Raw genomic sequence first — 19274 nt, 5'->3', positions numbered from 1 at the left:
GCCATGCTCATGGTGTTTGTTCATTTATTTCACAGATATTTATTGAGCACCTGCTGAGTGCCAGCTGTTGTGCTGGAAGTGGGAATATGGTAGAAAACAAGGTTCCTACCCTTGTGGACCTCAGGTTCTTTTATAGATTGCTCTGTCAGCTCCAATGTTCCAGCAGACTAGGTGCTGGTTGGATTGTCGGATTTCACTCCTGGATCTGAGAGTCCTGCCTCCAGTTCCTCTCTTGGGCAGGTACCTGACAGGTCAGTGGCACTGACTGACTCCTTTTCTGCCTAGAGCTCCCCAGGCCATAGAAGCCTTGTTGGCTGGAGTAGACTGTCTTGGGTGCCTGTTACTCTTTGGATGTGACAAACTGAGCCTCCTCTAGAGGAGTTCCACTCTCCTCTCAGGCTCCTATCCATATATGGATCAGGGCCTAGAAGACCAAAGACATTTTTGTTTTCTGTGCCTGCCATTCTTCAGGGTACCACTTTTCATGGCCCTGAGTAAGATTTCAGTTCTTAAAGCCAGCATGGACGTGCTATGTTTTCATCCTCCTGCTATAGACAACCATCCCCTTGTTGGCAGAGTTTTGAAGATTTGCTTAGGAGTGATTATTCCCTAAGCAAAATTATAAAACTTTATGCTTTTGCTTAGGGAATAATCACTACCTGCATTTGTAGCTCATTGCTTTCCTCCTTTGTGCTTGGTTCTACCCAAGAGGGGGTTTTAGAACACGGGGTGAATGCCTCCTACTTTTCAAGGTTGTAGTTAAAAAACTATCCTTTGCCTCTCTGAATGGGAACACGGAAGCATTACCTGTATGCAATCAAACCCACTAAAGATACAACCCCAGTTCCCAGTCTGGAAGTTGCAGGTTTATCAAACTTGAGTAGGGGAAGCAGGGAGAAGAGTGTGTGTGTGGGGTGGTGATAACTTGAAGTGGAGAAAATTGATGTCAAGGACATTGAAATGGCATCTGTTTTTACTCAGGCTGATTACATGTGTAATGAATGACTGATGAACCATTATTAATTTCAAGCAAATAATTTACAGTTTGCTCTTGGGAAAAGAGCTCTGGTGGTACAGATAACTTCCTATGACCAGCCAACCCTCAATTTTTGCACCTTCTTTATTCTTACATAAATAAGCAGATTGTTTGTCTCCACACTACCTAAAGTGATTATAGGTCATAGTGAGAGATGGAAGCATTTAGTCTAAGGTATGGGGGTTATTTTATGCACAAATGTTCATTCTTCAGGGTTCCGGTTATGTGCCAGGGACAGAAGCATCCTTTCTCTTCAATTACCTGTAAGTAGTGCTTTCAGCTGGCAGCCTGGCACTGGTGCTATGATCGCAGGGCCAGTGCAGTGGATTTATGGGAGGCTGGAACTGTTTTGAGTGCAACTTTGTTCTAAGGAAACAACCAACTACTGGTTGTTCCCCTATGGGAACTCCCTGGCCATGGGAGGAGAATGTTGTGGGCTTTTCTGGGCAGTTTCTGGAACTTGGAAAATCATTTCTCCCCAGACTTGACCTCCTGCCTGGTTACTTTTACACAGTGGTTGCACACAGACCCTCCTCTAGCCCAGTGCTTATCACTGTTGCGGACCAGCAGCAGCCCAAGGGAATAGAAACACCCACTTAGCAGTCTGCCAAGCCAGGAGGCCAGCACGTGGGCACCAGTGGTATCTGCTCTCTAGGCCAAGGTGCACCAACAACTAGAGTTTTAGGGGCCTCTTACGCCACTCTCAATCAGCCTAGAAACCAAAGCTCGCTCTTAGTCAAACATGTCTGTGGGCAGTGTACAGCCCTGGAACTGCTGAATGTGTTCCTTCCATTCTCAACCCCGAAAGTCACACACTCCACTTACTCTCAATTACAGCATTCTGAGACGACATAGCTTGTTCACAGCTGCCCCTGAGATAAACTGCTGTCTCAGGTCCTTCTTCCCTGGGCTCTGTAAACTCTGTAAACTCTCCTTGAACTAGAGGAAGCCCCTAGTGTGGTAGTATGGTAGCTTGGAAACCCAGCAGAGAAGGAACCGAAGAAAGCTCAAAGGCTCTCAAGGACAGTTACATTTTGGCACCTTCTTTTCTCTCCTCTCCTGCCTTAAGCCCAGAGCCTGCAAAAGGAGAACTGTTGACCACTTGGCATTAGGACCCTCTTTCACCTTTTTGTCTCCCTTCCTGGAAGTTCAGGTAGGGGTCTTTTGAGATAGAGAGGCCCACTGGTGAGTCCCTGAGATGATCCCTGTGGTGATCGGAATGGTGTCTCTTAGGTTCCTGGGGTCCCTTCCTATCCTGGGGTTGCCCCTGAAATAGGCCCAGGTTCCTGGGGTCCCTTCCTATCCTGGGGTTGCCCCTGAAATAGGCCCTTAGAGCTTACATGGTCTTTTTAAAAGCCAGCCCATACCCCCTTACTGCACCTCTCCAAGCCCCTCAGTGGAGCTAGTGTGGGACCAGTGACTTGAGATCCCTTTCATTACTAGAGGACAAACCCGTAGAGCAGTTTTTGAGCTCCTAGGAAGATATGGGGGGAATTCCTACCTTTGAGAAAAAGGCATTTCCATATCTGCTGCTAGGGCCTGAGTATGTCATTCCATTGTCAGGGGACAGGGAGTGAAGGGGAACAGTCACTTGCTCCTTATCTGGGCTGTTTCTTGGCAGATATGAAAATGATAGCATGGATTGGGGTGAGGGGCAGGGGGTTTGATGGCTACGAGGCCTGAGACCAAGGGAAGATGTGTGCTAGCACCAGCAGCTGGCAAACCTAAGAGGAAACGCCAGGCCTGATCTCTGTCCCATTCCTGCTCTCCACCTGTCTCTACCCTCCTCTCCCCTTTCGCTGGCTCTGCCAGACTCTCCATCTCCCTGGGCACCCGCCTCTTCACCCACCCCTCGAGGGTGGAGCTTGGCTGCACTCACGTGTGGCGGAGTTAAATGCTCCCAGCCGGCAGAGGAGCTGGGGAGAGTGGCACTGAGCTGGCTTGGACAGAGAAGCGGCACTATGGCTGGCAAGAAAGTCTGCATTGTAGGCTCCGGCAACTGGTAAGCGGTTCCGTCAAGGGGTGTAGAGGGAAGGGTGGGTTCTCCCAAGTACAGGGTTTAGGGAGGGAGCCTTGGCAGGCAGGAGGCAGAGAGTGGGTAGGTTCCTATTCCACCCCTGCTCTCTTCTGTGCCTAACCCCACCAGGACAGACAGTCCTCAAACCTCTCCGGGCCCTTGCCTGCCAGGGCAGCTGCACCTGTTCACCATAGGAAGGGAGCCTCTGGAGTGCTCCCTGCCTGAAAAGCTGCTTGGGGTTGGGGGGATGGGGAGACCAGCAGGGCCGGCCCCACTTCTCTAGCAGCAAAGCATGAGGGAGACTGAGTCTCCTTTCTTCTACCAAGTCACTGGGGATGCACTCTGTCATGGGGGCGGGGGTGATATGGAAAGTGGCAAGTAAATCTGGTGAGCTGCTGAGATCCTGAAATGGAGCACTGTCCCTGCCCCCTAACCATTGGCCAACACTGTTCTCCTCCTTATGTCCTCACGCCTCCACTTCACTATGTCCCCACTTCCCACCAGGGGTTCAGCCATCGCCAAGATTGTGGGTGGCAATGCAGCCCAGCTGGCAGGCTTTGACCCACGGGTGAACATGTGGGTGTTTGAGGAAGATGTTGGGGGCAGGAAGCTGACGGAGATCATCAACACACAGCATGAGAATGTCAAATACCTGCCAGGGCACAAGCTGCCTCCCAATGTGGTGAGCTCCAACACCCTGCAAGGAAGGGACAGCGGGGAGTGGAGGGAGGGAAGTTAAAAAGCACAGATCTCAAAGGTGCCCCTACTGAGAGGCAGCCATTGCAGGATGAGGGGCCTGGACTTGGTGAGCTCCACGCACACTTACCTGCACAACGATGCACAGCCCCAAAACTGCTCACCCAGACTCTTTATGAGATCAAGGAGAACCTGAAAGCACCTCCCTGCCTTACAGGCTCTCAAGTGTGAAAGGGAGAACACAAGGAAGTTGGTCTTCATGGCAACCAAAGACTCGTTTGTGGGATCCCAGATTTGGGGTCCAGGTAGTCCCCGCCTTAGGCTGTCATCTGGTTACTCATTCACCAGGTTATTAGCAGACTTGGAGGCTGCTCCTTGGACTTAAGTTCTTTGTTCAAATCCACGTGTCTCTCTCCCCACCTGGAAAAGGAGAGCAGGGAAGGCAGGAAGACTGGGGCTCCCCTCCCCCTTCCTAGTGGGGACCCTACGGAGCATGGTGATGAAATCTTACTTGGCCTCTCCTCCTTGCCAGTGCAGGCCTTCTTTGGCCTCTGTCATTGTCCCACAGCCAAGGGCTAGGAAAGCTGGAAGGAGGTTTCCAGGAGTCCTCAAGGGCCCAGGACAGCTGGAGCTTGGAGTGATAGCTGGGGGGAGGGAATTGTCTTGTTCCTCCAAGTTCAGCCACTTTTGGATTCAGCCCCTCAAACTCCCTTCTCCCCAACCAGCCTCATTCTTTGGCCCCCAGATCTCCTGAGTGGCGTTCCATAGGGGCTGAGAGAGGTCTGCCAGGCCTGTGAGCACCTGCTCCCGCCCTCCCCCCCGCCACAGGTGGCTGTCCCAGATGTGATCCAGGCTGCAGCGGATGCTGACATCCTGATCTTTGTGGTTCCTCATCAGTTCATCAGCAAGATCTGTGACCAGCTCAAGGGCCACCTGAAGGCTAACGCTATAGGCATATCTCTTATTAAGGTGCCAGAGATGCCTTTATGTGGACGAAGTGGGGGGCTAGCTGTTGAGGGGCTTAGGGTGGGTGAAGTGAGAACAGAAAATGGCAGAAGTAGGCCAAGAGTTTCTGGGAAAGAGGAGAGGAGTTGGCTTTGGGGAGGCTTGAGAAAGCTGTCAGGTGCTGGGGGTGGCTGGGAAGGGGTGGTTAGTTAAGGAGTAGGTAAGGGATTGGTTCGGAGGCAGATGTCTTCGGGGAGTTGAGGAGGTGTAAGAGATGCCTGGGGGATATAAGAAGTAAGCTGGTTGGAGGAGTGTGAAAGGGGAGTTGGTTTGGGGCAGTGACTGAAATGGAAATTTGGGGTATTTAGGATGAGAGTTGTTCAGGGATGCAGAGGGAATATATTGTCTTGGAGAGGTTGATTGAGGGTGTGCAGAAGAGTTTTCAGATGGATTTGGTTTTCATCTGTGTCTGCCTTCCTCACAGTAGGCTTTAGCTGTGTGGGAATGGACAGGACCTCTGGGGAGGGACACAGATGAACAGTAGATTTGGAGGGGGCAGGATTTCTAGGTAGGAAGCCTTCATTTGGCATAAAGGGCACCTGGCCTGAACTCCATCTGTGTGCCCAGGGGGTAGACGAGGGCCCCAATGGGCTGAAGCTCATCTCTGAAGTGATTGGGGAACATCTTGGCATCCCCATGAGCGTGCTGATGGGGGCCAACATCGCTAGCGAGGTGGCTGATGAGAAGTTCTGCGAAACGACCATTGGTGAGAGCGCCTCCCCAATCCCCCCACCCTCATACACAACACAGCTTTAATTATGGCTCCTCCCTCATCCCACCCCCACCCCTTAGCCACAGCCTTCCCCTAAGGCAGGGATGGGAAGACCAATGCATCAGAGGAGAGGGAGGACTGGAACACCCCAGGAATGGAGCTTACAGGTCCCGCTTAGGGCAGCTGTGGGAACAACAGTTAGAGTCCTCCCTCCTGAACCTCCTCCCCACTTCAGGCTGCAAGGACCCAGCCCAGGGACAGCTTCTGAAAGAGCTGATGCAGACACCAAACTTCCGTATTACCGTCGTGCAAGAGGTGGAAACAGTAGAGATCTGTGGAGCCTTAAAGGTGAGAGGGGCACAGGCACCCACAGGTGGGAAGAAGGTCCTGCAGAAGGTGAGCTCCAGGCCCAGCCCTGGGCAATTGCTACCTTTCCCCACCAAGCTCCAGTCACATAAGAAGAAACTGCAGAAGCCAGGCCAGGGCCACTCAGGCCTGCAGAATAGTTACCCTCAGACACTGGTCCCCTTTTCATCATTTCCCTCTAGCCCCTCGTGGGACCTCTGTCCCTGGCTTCAGAGGGTGGCCCAGGGGAAAAAGGAGATATCCTGGAGTATTTCCCTGGCTAACGGGAAACAAGACATCCAGGATACTCAGACAGTATGATGGCCAGAACTACGGATCCTGGACACTACTTAGAGCCACAGAATAGAATGGGTCATGGATGGGAGGACCATCTGGAGAGGAGTGGCTTTCAGAAAATGTCCTCAAGATGGGGAGCCAGGAAGTACAATCTTGGGGATACAGCAAGTGAGAAAACCAAGAGGTAGAAATAGTTCAGGGGCCTATTACATATACTATATTTTACTTATGCAATGGGTATGCCATGGCTGATGTAAGAAGGAGGAGGCAGGTGCTGAGAGCTTCAAGTGGGGCCTGGAAGGGGGTGGTCCTCTTCTCAGCTATGACCTCCTCTCCCCAAAGAATGTCGTGGCCGTGGGGGCTGGCTTTTGTGATGGACTGGGCTTTGGTGACAACACCAAGGCAGCTGTGATCCGGCTGGGACTCATGGAGATGATAGCCTTCGCCAAGCTCTTCTGCAGTGGCCCCGTGTCCTCTGCCACCTTCTTGGAGAGCTGCGGTGTTGCTGACCTCATCACTACCTGCTACGGAGGGCGGAACCGCAAGGTGGCTGAGGCCTTCGCCCGCACCGGAAAGGTAGGGCCTGGGGAGAAGGAAGAACAGAGGGTGGTCCCGGTGGGTGTCAAGGTAGAGATGCTACACAGAGGGTATCTCCTAAACATCATATTAAGACTGTTGTAAACACCCCCACCCCTTCTTTCCAAGATCCTGCCTCCCATCTGAGCCCCAATCTCTCCACCTCATCCTGGCAACCTTCCTTTCCCACTTCTGCCCATCCCCTCCTGTTTTCTTCACAGTCCATTGAGCAGCTAGAGAAAGAGATGCTGAATGGGCAGAAGCTGCAGGGGCCCCAGACAGCCCAGGAGCTACACAGCATCCTCCAGCACAAGGGCCTGGTGGACAAGTAAGTGGCCGTCACAACCCCACTGGTTGAGGGAACCACAGCCAGGACTGCTCTCCCTGTTCATCATCTCCCTGGACCCTCTACAATCCATGAAGTAGGCAGAGGGAAATGTTACCTTATGTTTATAGATAATGAAACCAGAGCTTGGAGAGTCTGTCATATGCCCATTGTCCCCCGGCTAGCTCATTCAACCCATTAGAGTCAGGTCTTTGAACTCCTTTCGGTCTAGTGCTCCTTATACTACATTACTCGGCCCCCTTTGGTGCGTCCTTCTCTTTCTGTCCTTTGCTTCTTGTTTGCTATGGGGGTTGGAGCCCCGGGGCACCAGGGATAAGCTCATTTGACTGCACCACCTCTCTGCCCATCACTCTAGTTTGCGCTTCTCCTCCAAGGCCAATCCTATCCCCAGAATCCTGTCTTGGGTGTTGAGGTGTCAGCAGGTTGGTCTGTGCTCAAAGTGCTCCTTTCCAGGGAGCACAGAATCAGCCCCAGTTCACCGGGCTGATCAAAGCAGAGCTCTGTTGATCTGGGAAAGAATCCCAGAAGAAGAGACCATGAAACAGGCTTCAGAAGATCAGCTCATGGCTGGTCAGGGAAAAGCCTCCTGGTAAAGGGAGCAGTCTGAGCAGGAGGATGAGAAGGAAGGAAACTGGCATTTATTGAGTACCTTCACATACATAATCACATCCTCACTGCTTTGTTATATTGCCCTCATTTTACAGTTGATGACACCGAGGCTCAGAGAGGTTAAGTTGCTTGCCCAATTGGAACAAAATATTCAAGCTGGGGAATCAAGTAGACAAGTTCTGTTAGATGGGAAGCAGGGCAGTTAGCAACCGGAACTTAAAACCCAGGGCTTGGGAGTTAAAATTCTCAGCAAGTGGAAATTGAGAGCCAGTCTGCATGCGCTTATGGTGGTGGGGGTGGGGGAATAGGGTGGGGGGTAAGTGGTGGATGGGGAGCAGGAGGCTAAGCTGGGCCTCTCCCTCCCCACTGTAGGTTCCCCCTGTTCACAGCTGTGTACAAGGTGTGCTACGAGAGCCAGCCAGTGGGTGAATTCATCCACTGCCTACAGAATCATCCAGAACATATGTGAGCGAGATGGGGCCCAGGACAGGCAGCTTCTTTGTGCCAATGGGGACAAACAGAAGCTTGGGGCACCTGGTCCCCAGGACCCCCAGGATTCCCCATGGAGCAGCCTGTTCTCAAGCTTTTCTACCACCTGGAGATCCTGAATCCTCAAGCAGCCTGCAGCCTCTTGCTACCACATCTCAGCCACACATGGAGTGGCCTTGACCCTTCCCAGATGTGGAGCTTTCTCCCTATCCCGAGAAAGAGGTAGAATCAAGCCCCAATGCTGCCTGCTTTATGTGTGTATGTATGTGTGTGTATTTGGGAGAGGGATGGGTTGGGGAAGGGAGGCAGGGCAAGGGCTACCAGTTGTTGCCTCACACAGACTAGGAATCCTGCCCGTAAGTGCAGTTAAGTGGCTAAAGAAATACGTCACCCTCAGGAGGGAAGAAGGCAAGGGCAGCCAGGGAGGAGGAGTCTGGGCTTTTGAGCTGACACAGACTCCAGGGACCCCTTGGCTCTGACCTCTGCCAGGCCCCACACAGCATCAATGGATCTCAGTGTTTGTTAACAAAATACAAAGATCTCAAACAACTCCCTTCTGGCTTCTCCTAGCAACATCTGCATCCTCAGAAATCTCTGATCATCCCCTTTCCCCTCCCTCGAGCTGCCTTGGCACAAGTTGCTGCCACGCTGGCATTTCTGGCCCTGGGGCTTGCCACTCTCCCTAGGGACTTCCTGATTCTTAGTTCTTTGCCAGCTCCTCTCCACCCTGTGTGACCTTTCCAAGCCTTCCCCTGCCTTCCCCTCCAACATCCTCTTTGGGGAGCAGGAACTTAATCTGCTGACAGAGCTACACCATTACATAGCAGGCTTGGATCTCGAGGCTCCCTGTGACCTTTGTATTTGCCCTGCCTCCCTTTTCAGCTGTTCCAGTAGGGGAGGGGTCAGTTGGGCCCCTCCTGCTGCTATCTCCCTGAAGGACATCCCTGACTCCACCCCTTTCCTCCTCCCAAACCTGGTACTTCAGTTTTTGCTGTCCCCAGAGCAGCTAACCAGATCTGGCATCTGGAGGCCACGGAGAGCAAGAGCTGGGAAAGGTGAGCAGGTTCCCATGTTAGTGGGTCCTGACATTCCAAAGCCAGAGCTGCTTGTCCAATGAGGCCCTTCTCGTAGAGTGGTGACATATGTGCCTCAGGAGCTGCAAAACTCAAGGAAGAGGAAGAAAATACAAACCACCTCAGCTCTGGAGTGAAGGAGGAAGGACAGGACCAGGTGAAGGGAGAGGTGGGTGCTCTGCAGTGGCCCTGCTCCAGTGGAGTGGGAGGGGAATGTCACAGGTCAGCAGCCTGGGCCCCTGGCTATAAATAGTCCTTCCAGGGCCCCAGAGGCTCCAGCCAACCGCCAGCAGAGGGTCTCAGCTTCTGTGTGGCAGCACCTGGCACACTGTGACTCTGGCCAGTATTAGATGTTATTCCTCCCTTACACCCCACAAAATCAGGAAGGTGGGCTCTGTTCTGCCTTTAGCCTTTTAGGGTTCACTGACTTACCAGTGAAGGGCAGAGCTGCCCGGATCAGGCAGGGAGAGTGTGTGAAAAGCACAGTCACCCCAGGCTGGCTGGGCCCAGGTGGGACACGGAAACCAGAGCTGCCTCCCCAGGAGGTCAAGGAGGGGCCTGAAAGACTAGCTCCCTTCCCTCAGCTGCGAACTTAGCTGTTCGGACATCTCCCTGCGTTTGTTCACTCCACAGTCAACTGTGAATCAGAGGCCTTCGGGTCAGTCTGCCTATCTGCAATAAAATGTTTTTTCCAGAAACGAGTTAGGGAAGGGAGCTTCAGTGCATGCGGCAATGTGTATGTTGTCGGGTATCACTGCGTGTGCGTTCTTTCTTCACTCACATCCAAAAGCATAATTTTTCATTAGGGAAAATGAAAAGAAAAAAAAAAAAAAACAACCAAAAGAAACTCGCCTCGATAATCCCGGTCACTCCCAGCTCCCAGCAGCGGCGCCCAGAGCCTCCACCCCGCCCGCCAAAGCCCCACGCCCCTCCCACAAGGCTGATACGCCCTCCCAGCTTTCCCAGGCACTCCTTAGGGGCTTCCTCACGCCTCAGCAAGCGGGAATGTGACACCCTGGACAAGAAGTCCACTCCCTCCGTGGTCATGGCCAGACCTGCCACTTCCTCTGTGGTGCGGACCTCGTGGTGCCCCTCCTACCTGAGCTTGGCTCGCGCCCGGGACGCGGGGGAAAGGACAACTCCAGGCTCTAGGGGGCGCGCGGTCCACTCCAGAGAAGTGACTGCAGGAGAAATTACTTAGCTGCCAGGGACGTCACCGCGTCGTAGGCTGGGGATTGGCTGGCTCTTTCTTGAGTCGGGGAGAAAGATAAAGACTTATCACCAGTGAGTACTGTATACAGTACTAAAAGTTCCGGTTCTAGAGCCTTGGTCACCAAGGACCGTCCCTAAATAGAGAAAGACTACAACCCCCAGAATTCAACGAGCCTCTCAGAGAGGAAGGCTCGTCTGAGGATGCGTAGTAAGGATGACTGGCCCGGAAGCCGGAAGTTCAAAGGAGGCAGCCAGCCCGCGGCGGCTCCCGCCTTAGTGGGCGGAGTTGTGCCGGGTCGGGCGCGGGATTCGGTCTCTCCAGATGAGAGCTAAATCCTAGAGGCCAAGTGGGGCGTGTGGGAGGGAGAAAGGGTCTTTTCGTACCAATAGCTGAGGCGTTCAGTGTTGTTCCTGGGCCGCACGTCTCTGGTTCCGGGTGCGGCGTTCGGCTGCTGTACGGAGTTGCTCTGATTGTAGTAGCGACACGCTGCCTGCGGAGACCTCGCCTGGACGGGAGGGAGCTGCAACCTCCAGGTATGCCGTCTACGAGGGCCAGGCAGGGACCGCCTATTCGCTGAGTGCTCGCCTACTTGGGGCCAGCCTCTGCTTATCGAAATCCCCCTACCCCGAGTTTTCAGTCTTCGGTGCCCTTGAGGTCATGGGCGTATCCTGAGCCGTGGACCAAGAGCCGCGAGGTCTCTCTGCTTCCAGCCCAAACTTCTTGCAGCTGCAGTTCAGCCTTGCTGAAGCGCAGCGCTGATCGTCTCAAACCTGGACTCGGATCTGGCCTCTTGGCCTTCCACGCGCACACCCCAAAAAGCCCCTCCTCGTTTTTTTATTCCGCTGCGCCCCGATAAGTGGCTTTCGTGCATTTCAGTTATTCAGCGCCATCCCTTGGCTGCTTTCAACTCCCGGAAAGCTGGCCCTCCCTCTTCTCCCCTGTTGTCAGTTCTACCTACCCTTTCTAAAAAAGACAGTTCCTCCCACTTTCTGCTAACTTGTCTCGATCCCCCATCCACCCCGGCTCAGAACTCCTCATAATGCCTCATCTCTCTTTTCTGGTCACGTACTGTCTTTGCCTTGTCTTAACACGTATTGAGGAACAGTTTATTCCCATCAGACCATAAGATCCATTGAGACTGAAGCCATGCTCTTGGCTGCGGCTTTCATAATACGATGTGCGGTACGTGCGGAGTAGATATATAGATAAATGAGTGAATTTAGACTGAGGTGATGGACTCATTTGAGGGAATTAGTCGTCCAGGGGAGAAACCTGTGCCTTGCGGTCGACTAACCTCTGCATATTGCACCTCGGTGGCATTTTCCATAGCGATTCTTCCCCTTTGTTGTTTGTTTGAAACCTGCCGCCAAACCCCATCACCCCACAGCATAGCCCAGCTTTGTGCTTTATTGAGAAAATCGGTATCTGTCAGATGAGAACTTTCTTCTGCTAACCTCAGAAGTTACCTTCAATCTTAATTCTACCCGGGATTGTAATTTCAATTTCATCTTTTCTTAGGCTTTTCTGTATCTTGCTCCTCCCTTCTCCCCTTTCTTTTAACCTCAGTTTAGCCACCGGTTTCTTCCCCTCTAAAACATTCAAATCTTCCTTGTCAAAAAGCAAAACAAAACTAGAATTCTCTTGAGCTTGTTGCCTTCTTCAAGCTACTGCCTTATCACTCCCATTCCCTTAACCAGCAAACCAAAGGAAGGGCAGTTATTATCTTTGGGGTTATCCTTCTAATAATCTGCTTCTTTCTGTGGAGGAGGGTTCATAGGCCTGCTGGGGCCCTGGCTAAGAATCTATGCTCTTTATTTGATGCCTGTAGTGTCTCTTCCAGTCCAGTGCAATAAATGGACTTTCACCCTATGGTCCCATCTGACCAGTCTTCGTGGCACTTAATTTTGCAGAAGTGGTTCCCAGTTCTTATTTTGGCCTAGTACACCTGAAGGATACTGCACACCTTTGGCAGTGACTTGATGTAGCAGTGCTTTTCAACCAGAAAGGGGGTATATTTAAAAGAAAAAGCCCCCCAGAAATTTCTGGAATTCCTCTGGGAAGTTCCTTCCTACCTTCTTTCCATTTCTTCAAACTTATTCCCTTGGCTTGTTTCTCTGGATAAGAATCCTCTGCTTTGGTGTCACTTGTTACCTCAGTTTGTATCTTTAATTTAGCCTCTCTCCCATGCTCTGTCCAGATTTCCATTTCTATCTGCCTGAGGCATCATCACATGAGTGTTGTGTTGAGCATCTTAATTTTAACAAGTCCAAAACCCAGCTCGTGATCTTGACTGACTGACACGACTCCACCCCACCCCCATCATACACACAATGACATGCACCTGCTTCTCTTGTTTATTTGTTTACAGTATCATAGTACATGAAAATTTCCTAACTTGCTACCTTAGAAGTATTTTCTGCTTTGTCTTGCCAACTCTAAGCCATTCAGTTGATAAAATCCTGTTCTATTTCCAAAATAACTTCTGTATCTGATCTCGTCGTTTCTACTGCCACTGCCTTAGCTCAGACTCTTTATCCAGAGTCTGTGAGGACTTTTTGTTTATCTGAAAATAGAAGAAACCTCAGGAAGGATTAGAGACAAAAGAAGAAAATGAGGTTCTGGACACCAGGACTGTGTCTGTGTCATTCAGACTTGTCACTCTTCTAACCAGCTATACCATCCTGTTTCTTTTTTGGCTGGTGAATTCTTCCAGCTCTTTTCCTCCAGCCCCTTGTAGAGGTGGTTCTGTAACCGGTTATCATCTGGCCAGGCTCAGAGTAATGAGGGATGGGAAGGAAAAAATAAGAGAGGGAGCTTGAAGGTCACTGGTCTGCTTGGTAGTGGTGGTGGGGTGGTGGGCACTTGCTTCCCACCTTAGTGTCCTGCTCTGTGTATGTGTTTTTACTGTCACATGCACAGCTTGGAGTCCTTTCAAACCTCAGATAACTTGAACACAGCCTTTACTCATGTTGAATCTGTGCCATTTGGTTTTCTTCCTCTGACTTCACTTAATGGCACTTTCCAGAGTCATTTGGAATTATAATTCAAGGAAGCTGTGCCTCAGCTCAACTTGGGAGCCACCCTCAAAGGCTGGCTCAAAGGCAATGTTTAGCCCCAGAGCACTTACATGTCCCCTAAACCAGCTATTCCAGAGATTCTTCTTCCAAATGCTTGACTTTTAAATCTTTTCTCACTAATTTCAAGCAGTCTTAATTCCTTTAACAGAGAGGAGCTGAAGAACACATCCATAGTGTCAAACTGATGAACATTTTGTTTAGGATGAGTAGTTTCCATGCTTGTTCAGACTATTTAGATAATAGTTATATTGGAAGTAATTTATCTCATGCGAATGTGAGTTAACAAATTGCTTTAACTTAGCCTCTCTTTTTAGTAAGTTTCTTTTTAGTCCTTGGGATAAGCTCTTGGTATTAAGTTTGGAACTTAGAATTAATGGTATAGAAGGTTAAGAATAATTAAAAGTACTGTTGGAACTGTTTCAGATATAGGGCTTAAACATGCTTGAGGGCTAGCCTGGGAGCCTAGCCACCATGAATAAAAATGTTTTTATGCGAAAACAAATTAGATTTTGCCTAGAAGGAACCACTTGATCTTCCTAGAGAGAAAAATTCACTGCTAAGGTTTAATCCCTGGCTGCCTCCATTAACTAACTCCCCTCTAGCCAGAAAAACTGATGCATGTTTAAAGTAATATAGCAATTAAGAACATTACTGGATGGTCCATATCAGTCACTTCTGGCCACAAAAAAATGGAGGGATGCAAAAATGGGAGGGCATTAGCTATGATGTCATTCAGGTGCATCTGGTTTCAGCCTTTTTTCTGTCTTAATATGCAGACTTTATTTGCTCTTTTGAATCTTAAGAGTTCCCAAATGATATCTTTTCAGAATCCTTATAAGACTGCCTACATGTAGGGACCCCTCAGTATAGGGTATAGACAGACTAAGCAGGATGCATAAGTTATGGAACAGCCTTAAACAGGTAAGGGGGCTGGGCAGATAAGACCTTATTCTCAGGTCTGAAGCCAGTATGTCTTTGCAGGGGACAACATGCCAACTGCCAAGCAGCTAGCTGACCTTGGCTATAAGACCTTCTCCGCCTCTATGATGCTGCTCACTGTGTATGGGGGCTACCTCTGCAGTGCCCGAGTCTACCACTATTTTCAACTGCGCAGCTCCCGGCGCCAGGCTGCAGAAGAACAGAAGACCTCAGGAGTCTTGTAGAACTGGGGACTCTTTCCCCTGAGCAGAGAGGCCTGAGGCATGCTATGGAAAGACCTCACTGCCGTCACTTACATATCAAGAGAACCAGGGCCTTGATGCTTTTCAAGCCTTGCTGGAAGAAAGTGTGTTTCCTTTGGTACTGCCAGTTTGGGGAGGCTATCGACTCAGCAGGAATATGGGAGTGAGGTGTACCCATCGACATTAAATATTTTGCCGTTTCTGTGTTTTGGTGTTTTTGTTTACCCAAATACAGTGTAGACTACAGAGGCAGGGCCTTGACTACTAGTTTTCTTGTCACCGACTGGATTTCTGTGTCTTGCGCTCTTATCACTAGTGAAGTGGATGATATTCAATTTTAGGAGTAGTAATATCAGCTCTCATCTCAGAAAAGACTGTCCCAGCATCTTTATAAATCCTCTGAAAATCCTTCTTTCATCAGTGACCATTCCTGGACCAATTACTGTGTTTAGGCAATGGAATACTCTGGCCAGTGTGGCCACACGTGTCCCTCTGTGTCAAGGAAGGCAGAGGCCCTTATTTGACAGATCAAAATTGCAAAGTGGAGGAGGGATAGTTCCCAAAAGGAAGAGCTGTTGGGCAGCTGATGGGAATGCAGGCCACCTCTTTCGGCTCAGTACCTTCTGCCGAATGCACCCGGCTGTGGTGAGGAGTGATGCCTCAACAGTGCGTGTAGTGTTAGCATAAGGGTAGACTCCTCACTGTGCCACTGTACGGGCAAGTCTACCTGTAGGTCTTTACTACTGAGCTACTTTTCTTCTGCTACTGCAGTTGTGAAAGGGATTTGAAAGAGAACAGAAGCTAATTTTGGGTGAGAAAAAGTTTAAAATTTTTTAAAACCTTATATATGAAAAATGAGACACTTTGAAAAAAGTGAAAACAAAGCCACAGCTTGGAGGAAGCATTTGCAAGATAAATGAACAATAGATATGAATAAGAATAGAAAAGGAAATAGCCTAACACCATTTAATGACTAGTCTAAATTTGCCCACCTTTTAATGCTAATGACTGTCATAAATCAAGTTTAGATAGAAAGATGGATAAGGGGGAGTAGTTTCTGAGCTATTTGTTTATTTCTGTACCAACATTATACTGTCTTAATATAATTTTATTGTAAGTCTTGCAGTCTTGGAGGGCAAGTTCCTCGTCATTATTCTTCAAATTATATTGACTGAGACTTTTTACTTTTCCATTTAAATTTTAGGATCAGCTTGTTAAAGTTACAGGAAAAACCCTGAGGGATTTTTTATTGAAACTGCAAACAAATTTACAGACAAATTGCTATAGTTATAATATCAAGTATTCTTACCATGAACATGGAATATTTCTCCACTTATTTTTATGTTCCTCAGTAATATCAATAAAAGTCTTTCACATCTTTTGCTAGATTTATTCCTGGCTACTTAACAGTTGTTACATTTGTGAATGGAATCTTTTTTTTTTTAATGACATTTTTAAGTTTTCATGCTTGATGCGTAGAAATGGAACTGCTTTTGTGATCTAAGGTTTTTAGATATTAAAGTCTTACTAGTTTTAACACTTTTAAATCAAGTCTTGGATTTTCCAAGCAGAAATCATGTCTTCAAAAATTGCAGGGGCGGAGCTAAGATGGTGGCATAGAGAGGAGTGGAAGCTAGTTAGTTCCCCTGGAACAACTAATAAACAACCAGGAACAACCAGTAAATAATCTGGAGTAACTGCGGGGGGACAAACGTGACTGTCCACTCATCATACACCAACCTGAATTGGGAGGAATGTCCAAGATCGCAGCATAAAACCTGTAAGTAAAAACTGTGGACCCAAGCTGAGAGCCCCTCCCCCATGGCAAACTGCAAAGCCTTGCTGTGCTAGAGAGTAGCACTTTCCAAGCATGCGAATATAGCTCAGCTGAGCTTCAACTGGGGTTTCAATTAACAAGCATGGACTACTCAAATCAAGCTATGAATCCCCAACAAGCAGACAGAGGCTTTTGGTGACAACTGACCTTGGAGAGCCAGAGGATCTCTCTGGGAGGGAGGGGGAGCCCAGAGAACCAGTTGCTGTCTCAGGCCAATGGGTAAAACTGAGGGTGGCTGTGGACTTGGCCCTGAAGGGTGGCTTTCTGTCCCTTTTTTGACTTAGTGGAGAAAGCCTCAGCCATTTTCAGTTCCCTGTGCTCTGACCCAGAAAAGGGCCGAGATAGCACAGGTAGGGAAACTATTTGAATGTAAATTACCTCTCCCCAGGGAGTGAATCTTCCTTAAGAGGAAAAAGGTGGGGCCAAGCTCTACTACCCGCCTTCCATTCAGGACCAGACCACACAGCCTGGGGGAAAACAGCCATGGGCCACACCTCCTTACACCAGTCTGTAGTTACAGGCTGACAGGCACCACCTGTTGGGCAGAAAAGCAGGCATCACAGGGTTTATCAACCTAATACACCCTCAGGGAAAAGGATACTATTGCCTCCTTCTAGACCTGAGCCCATTCTTGTCTGGGAGAACCTGATTGGGGTAACCAAGGAAACCAGATGCCTAGACAACAGAAAACTACAACCTACACTAAGAAAAACAAAGTTATGGCCCAGTCAGAGGAACAAATTTACACTTCAACTGAGATACAGGAATTTAAACAACTAATACTAAATCAATTCAAAAAGTTTGGAGAAGATATGGCAAAAGAGAGGAAGCATATAATGAAAACACTGGGCAAACATAAGGTAGAAATCGGAAGTTTGAAAAAACAACTGGCAGAATCTATGGAAATGAAAGGCACAACACAAGAGATGAAAGACACAATGGAGACATACAACAGCAGATCTCAAGAGGCAGGAGAAAACACTCAGGAACTGGAGAACAGGACACCTGAAAGTCTACCCACAAAAGAACAGACAGAGAAAAGAATGGAAAAATGTGAGCTATGTCTCTGGGAACTGAGTGACTGCATGAAATGCAGGAATGTACATGCCCCAGAAGGAGAAGAGAAGGGAAAAGGGGGAGCAATAGTAGAGGAAATAATCAGTGAAAATTTCCCATCTCTTATTAAAGACATAAAATTACAGATCCAAAAAGTGCAGCATATCCCAAACAGAATAGATCTGAATAAGCCTATGCCAAGACACTTAATAATCAGATTATCAACTGTCAAAAGATAGAATCTTGAAAGCAGCAAGACAAAAGTGGAAAAACTTTGTTTTTCTTCTTGCCATGGAGGCAAGAAGGAAGTGAGGTGATATATTTAAGATACTGAAAGAAAAACCATCAACCAAGAATCCTATATCCAGCAAAACTGTCCTTCAAATATGAGGGAGAGCTTAAAATAGTCAGACAGACAGAGTTTGTGAACAAGATACCTGCTCCACAGGAAACACTAAAAGGAGCACTACAGACCAAGAGGAAAAGACAGGAGTGAGAGGTTTAGAAAACAATTTTGGGAGACAGTAGCACAGCAATGTGGGTACACTGAACAAAGATGATTGTGAGTATGGTTGGAGGAAGGTTAGGAGCATGTGGGACACCAGAAGGAAAGAGGAAAGATAAAGACTGAGACTGTATAACTCAGTGAAACCTAGGGTGCTCAACGATTGTGATAACAGGTACACATATGTTTTTACATGAGGTAGAACAAATGAATGTCAACATTGCAAGGTGTTAAAAATAGAGTGGGACTGGAGGAAAAATACAATCAATGCAAACTAGAGACTATAATTAACAGAAACGTATTATGCTTCCTTTAATATAACAAAGGCAATATACCAAAGCTAAATGCATATGGGGGAAACATGGGAGGAAGGTTGTGGGACTCTTGGCATTGGTGATGTTTTCTGACTCTTTATTCCACTTTAGTTTAATGCTATCTTTTCTTTTGGTGCTTCCTAGCTGTTTTTTTTTTTCCTCTCTTTTCTTTCTCTTTTGTCTCTGGGCCTTCTTTGACTCTTCCTCCTTCTTTGTGGAAGAAATGGAGATGTCCTTATATAGATAGTGGCAATGGTGGTGAATACATAAATACATGACTATACAGGGAACCGAATGTATGGTGTGTGAACAAAACCATCTTAACAAAAAATGGGTTGATGAACAAACCTTGAGGACACTGTATTGAGTGAAATAAGACAGACACATAAGGACAAATATGGCAGGGTCTCACTGTTATGAACTAATTATAATATGTAAAGTCATAGACATGAAATATAAGTTACCAGGAAATAGAACGAGACTAAAGAATGGGGAGTGGTTGCTTATTATGAGCAGAATGTTCAACTAGGGTGAATTTAAATGTTTGGAAATGGACAGAGGTGATGGTAGCACATTGTGAGAATAACTAACAGTGCTGAATACTGTGAATGTGGTGGAAAGGGAGAGCTCAGAGTCACGTATGTCACAAGAAGGAAAGTTTGAGGTTAAAAGATGGGAATGTATAAAACAGTGAATCTTGTGATGGACAATGTCCGTGATTAACTGTACAAATATTAGAAATCGCTCTCATGAACTAGAAAAAATGTATTGACACTATAACTAGAAGTTAATAAGAGAGGGGCATATAGGAAAAAATATACCTATTGCAAACTATATACTAGTTAGTAGTATTTTAACGTTCTTTCATCAACAGTAACAAATGTACTATA

At 48.3% G+C, this 19274-nt stretch overlaps 2 protein-coding genes and 1 long non-coding RNA gene across 5 annotated transcripts; 2 read left to right on the top strand and 1 right to left on the bottom strand.

Annotated features, from left to right (window-relative positions):
- The first annotated feature begins 113 nt into the window (after positions 1 to 113).
- GPD1 (glycerol-3-phosphate dehydrogenase 1) lies at positions 114 to 9902 on the top strand. 3 transcript variants are annotated; one of them, XM_037845574.1, is made up of 10 exons: positions 114 to 251; positions 1250 to 1299; positions 2849 to 3038; positions 3558 to 3735; positions 4578 to 4718; positions 5322 to 5460; positions 5702 to 5814; positions 6451 to 6684; positions 6906 to 7012; positions 8012 to 9902. In XM_037845574.1, the coding sequence occupies exons 2-10, from the start codon at positions 1260 to 1262 to the stop codon at positions 8106 to 8108; spliced, it is 1239 nt and encodes a 412-aa protein (XP_037701502.1). In that variant the 5' UTR covers positions 114 to 251; positions 1250 to 1259; the 3' UTR covers positions 8109 to 9902. The 3 variants fall into 3 exon arrangements, with proteins under 3 accessions (XP_037701502.1, XP_037701503.1, XP_037701504.1); XM_037845575.1 differs by lacking the exons at positions 114 to 251; positions 3558 to 3735; XM_037845576.1 differs by lacking the exons at positions 114 to 251; positions 1250 to 1299; positions 3558 to 3735 and having other exon boundaries at positions 2231 to 3038.
- On the bottom strand, positions 6313 to 11058 carry LOC119541498. The gene is made up of 3 exons (XR_005218296.1): positions 10798 to 11058; positions 10301 to 10450; positions 6313 to 6691 (listed from the first exon to the last, which is right to left on the bottom strand). It is a non-coding gene; the product is annotated as an uncharacterized LOC119541498 (long non-coding RNA).
- On the top strand, positions 10794 to 14876 carry LOC119541497 (cytochrome c oxidase assembly protein COX14). Its single transcript, XM_037845578.1, has 2 exons — positions 10794 to 10947; positions 14473 to 14876. The coding sequence occupies exon 2, from the start codon at positions 14481 to 14483 to the stop codon at positions 14652 to 14654; it is 174 nt and encodes a 57-aa protein (XP_037701506.1). The 5' UTR covers positions 10794 to 10947; positions 14473 to 14480; the 3' UTR covers positions 14655 to 14876.
- The last annotated feature ends 4398 nt before the right edge of the window (positions 14877 to 19274 follow it).

The sequence above is a fragment of the Choloepus didactylus genome, chromosome 8, assembly GCF_015220235.1.
Source record: "Choloepus didactylus isolate mChoDid1 chromosome 8, mChoDid1.pri, whole genome shotgun sequence".
Lineage (NCBI taxonomy): Eukaryota > Metazoa > Chordata > Mammalia > Pilosa > Megalonychidae > Choloepus > Choloepus didactylus.
Note: the sequence above shows the minus strand (reverse complement) of the source record. Positions and strands in the feature narration are given on the sequence as shown.

What these genes read in the sequence shown, in the direction of transcription:
- GPD1 (XM_037845574.1), top strand. Translation starts at nt 1,260, where the DNA reads ATGTGCCAGGGACAGAAGCATCCTTTCTCTTCAATTACCT. An exon ending in GTTCTGCGAAACGACCATTG is followed by an intron (nt 5,461 to 5,701) that starts GTGAGAGCGCCT and finishes TCCCCACTTCAG; the next exon opens with GCTGCAAGGACCCAGCCCAG. An exon ending in AGATCTGTGGAGCCTTAAAG is followed by an intron (nt 5,815 to 6,450) that starts GTGAGAGGGGCA and finishes CTCTCCCCAAAG; the next exon opens with AATGTCGTGGCCGTGGGGGC.
- LOC119541497 (XM_037845578.1), top strand. Translation starts at nt 14,481, where the DNA reads ATGCCAACTGCCAAGCAGCTAGCTGACCTTGGCTATAAGACCTTCTCC.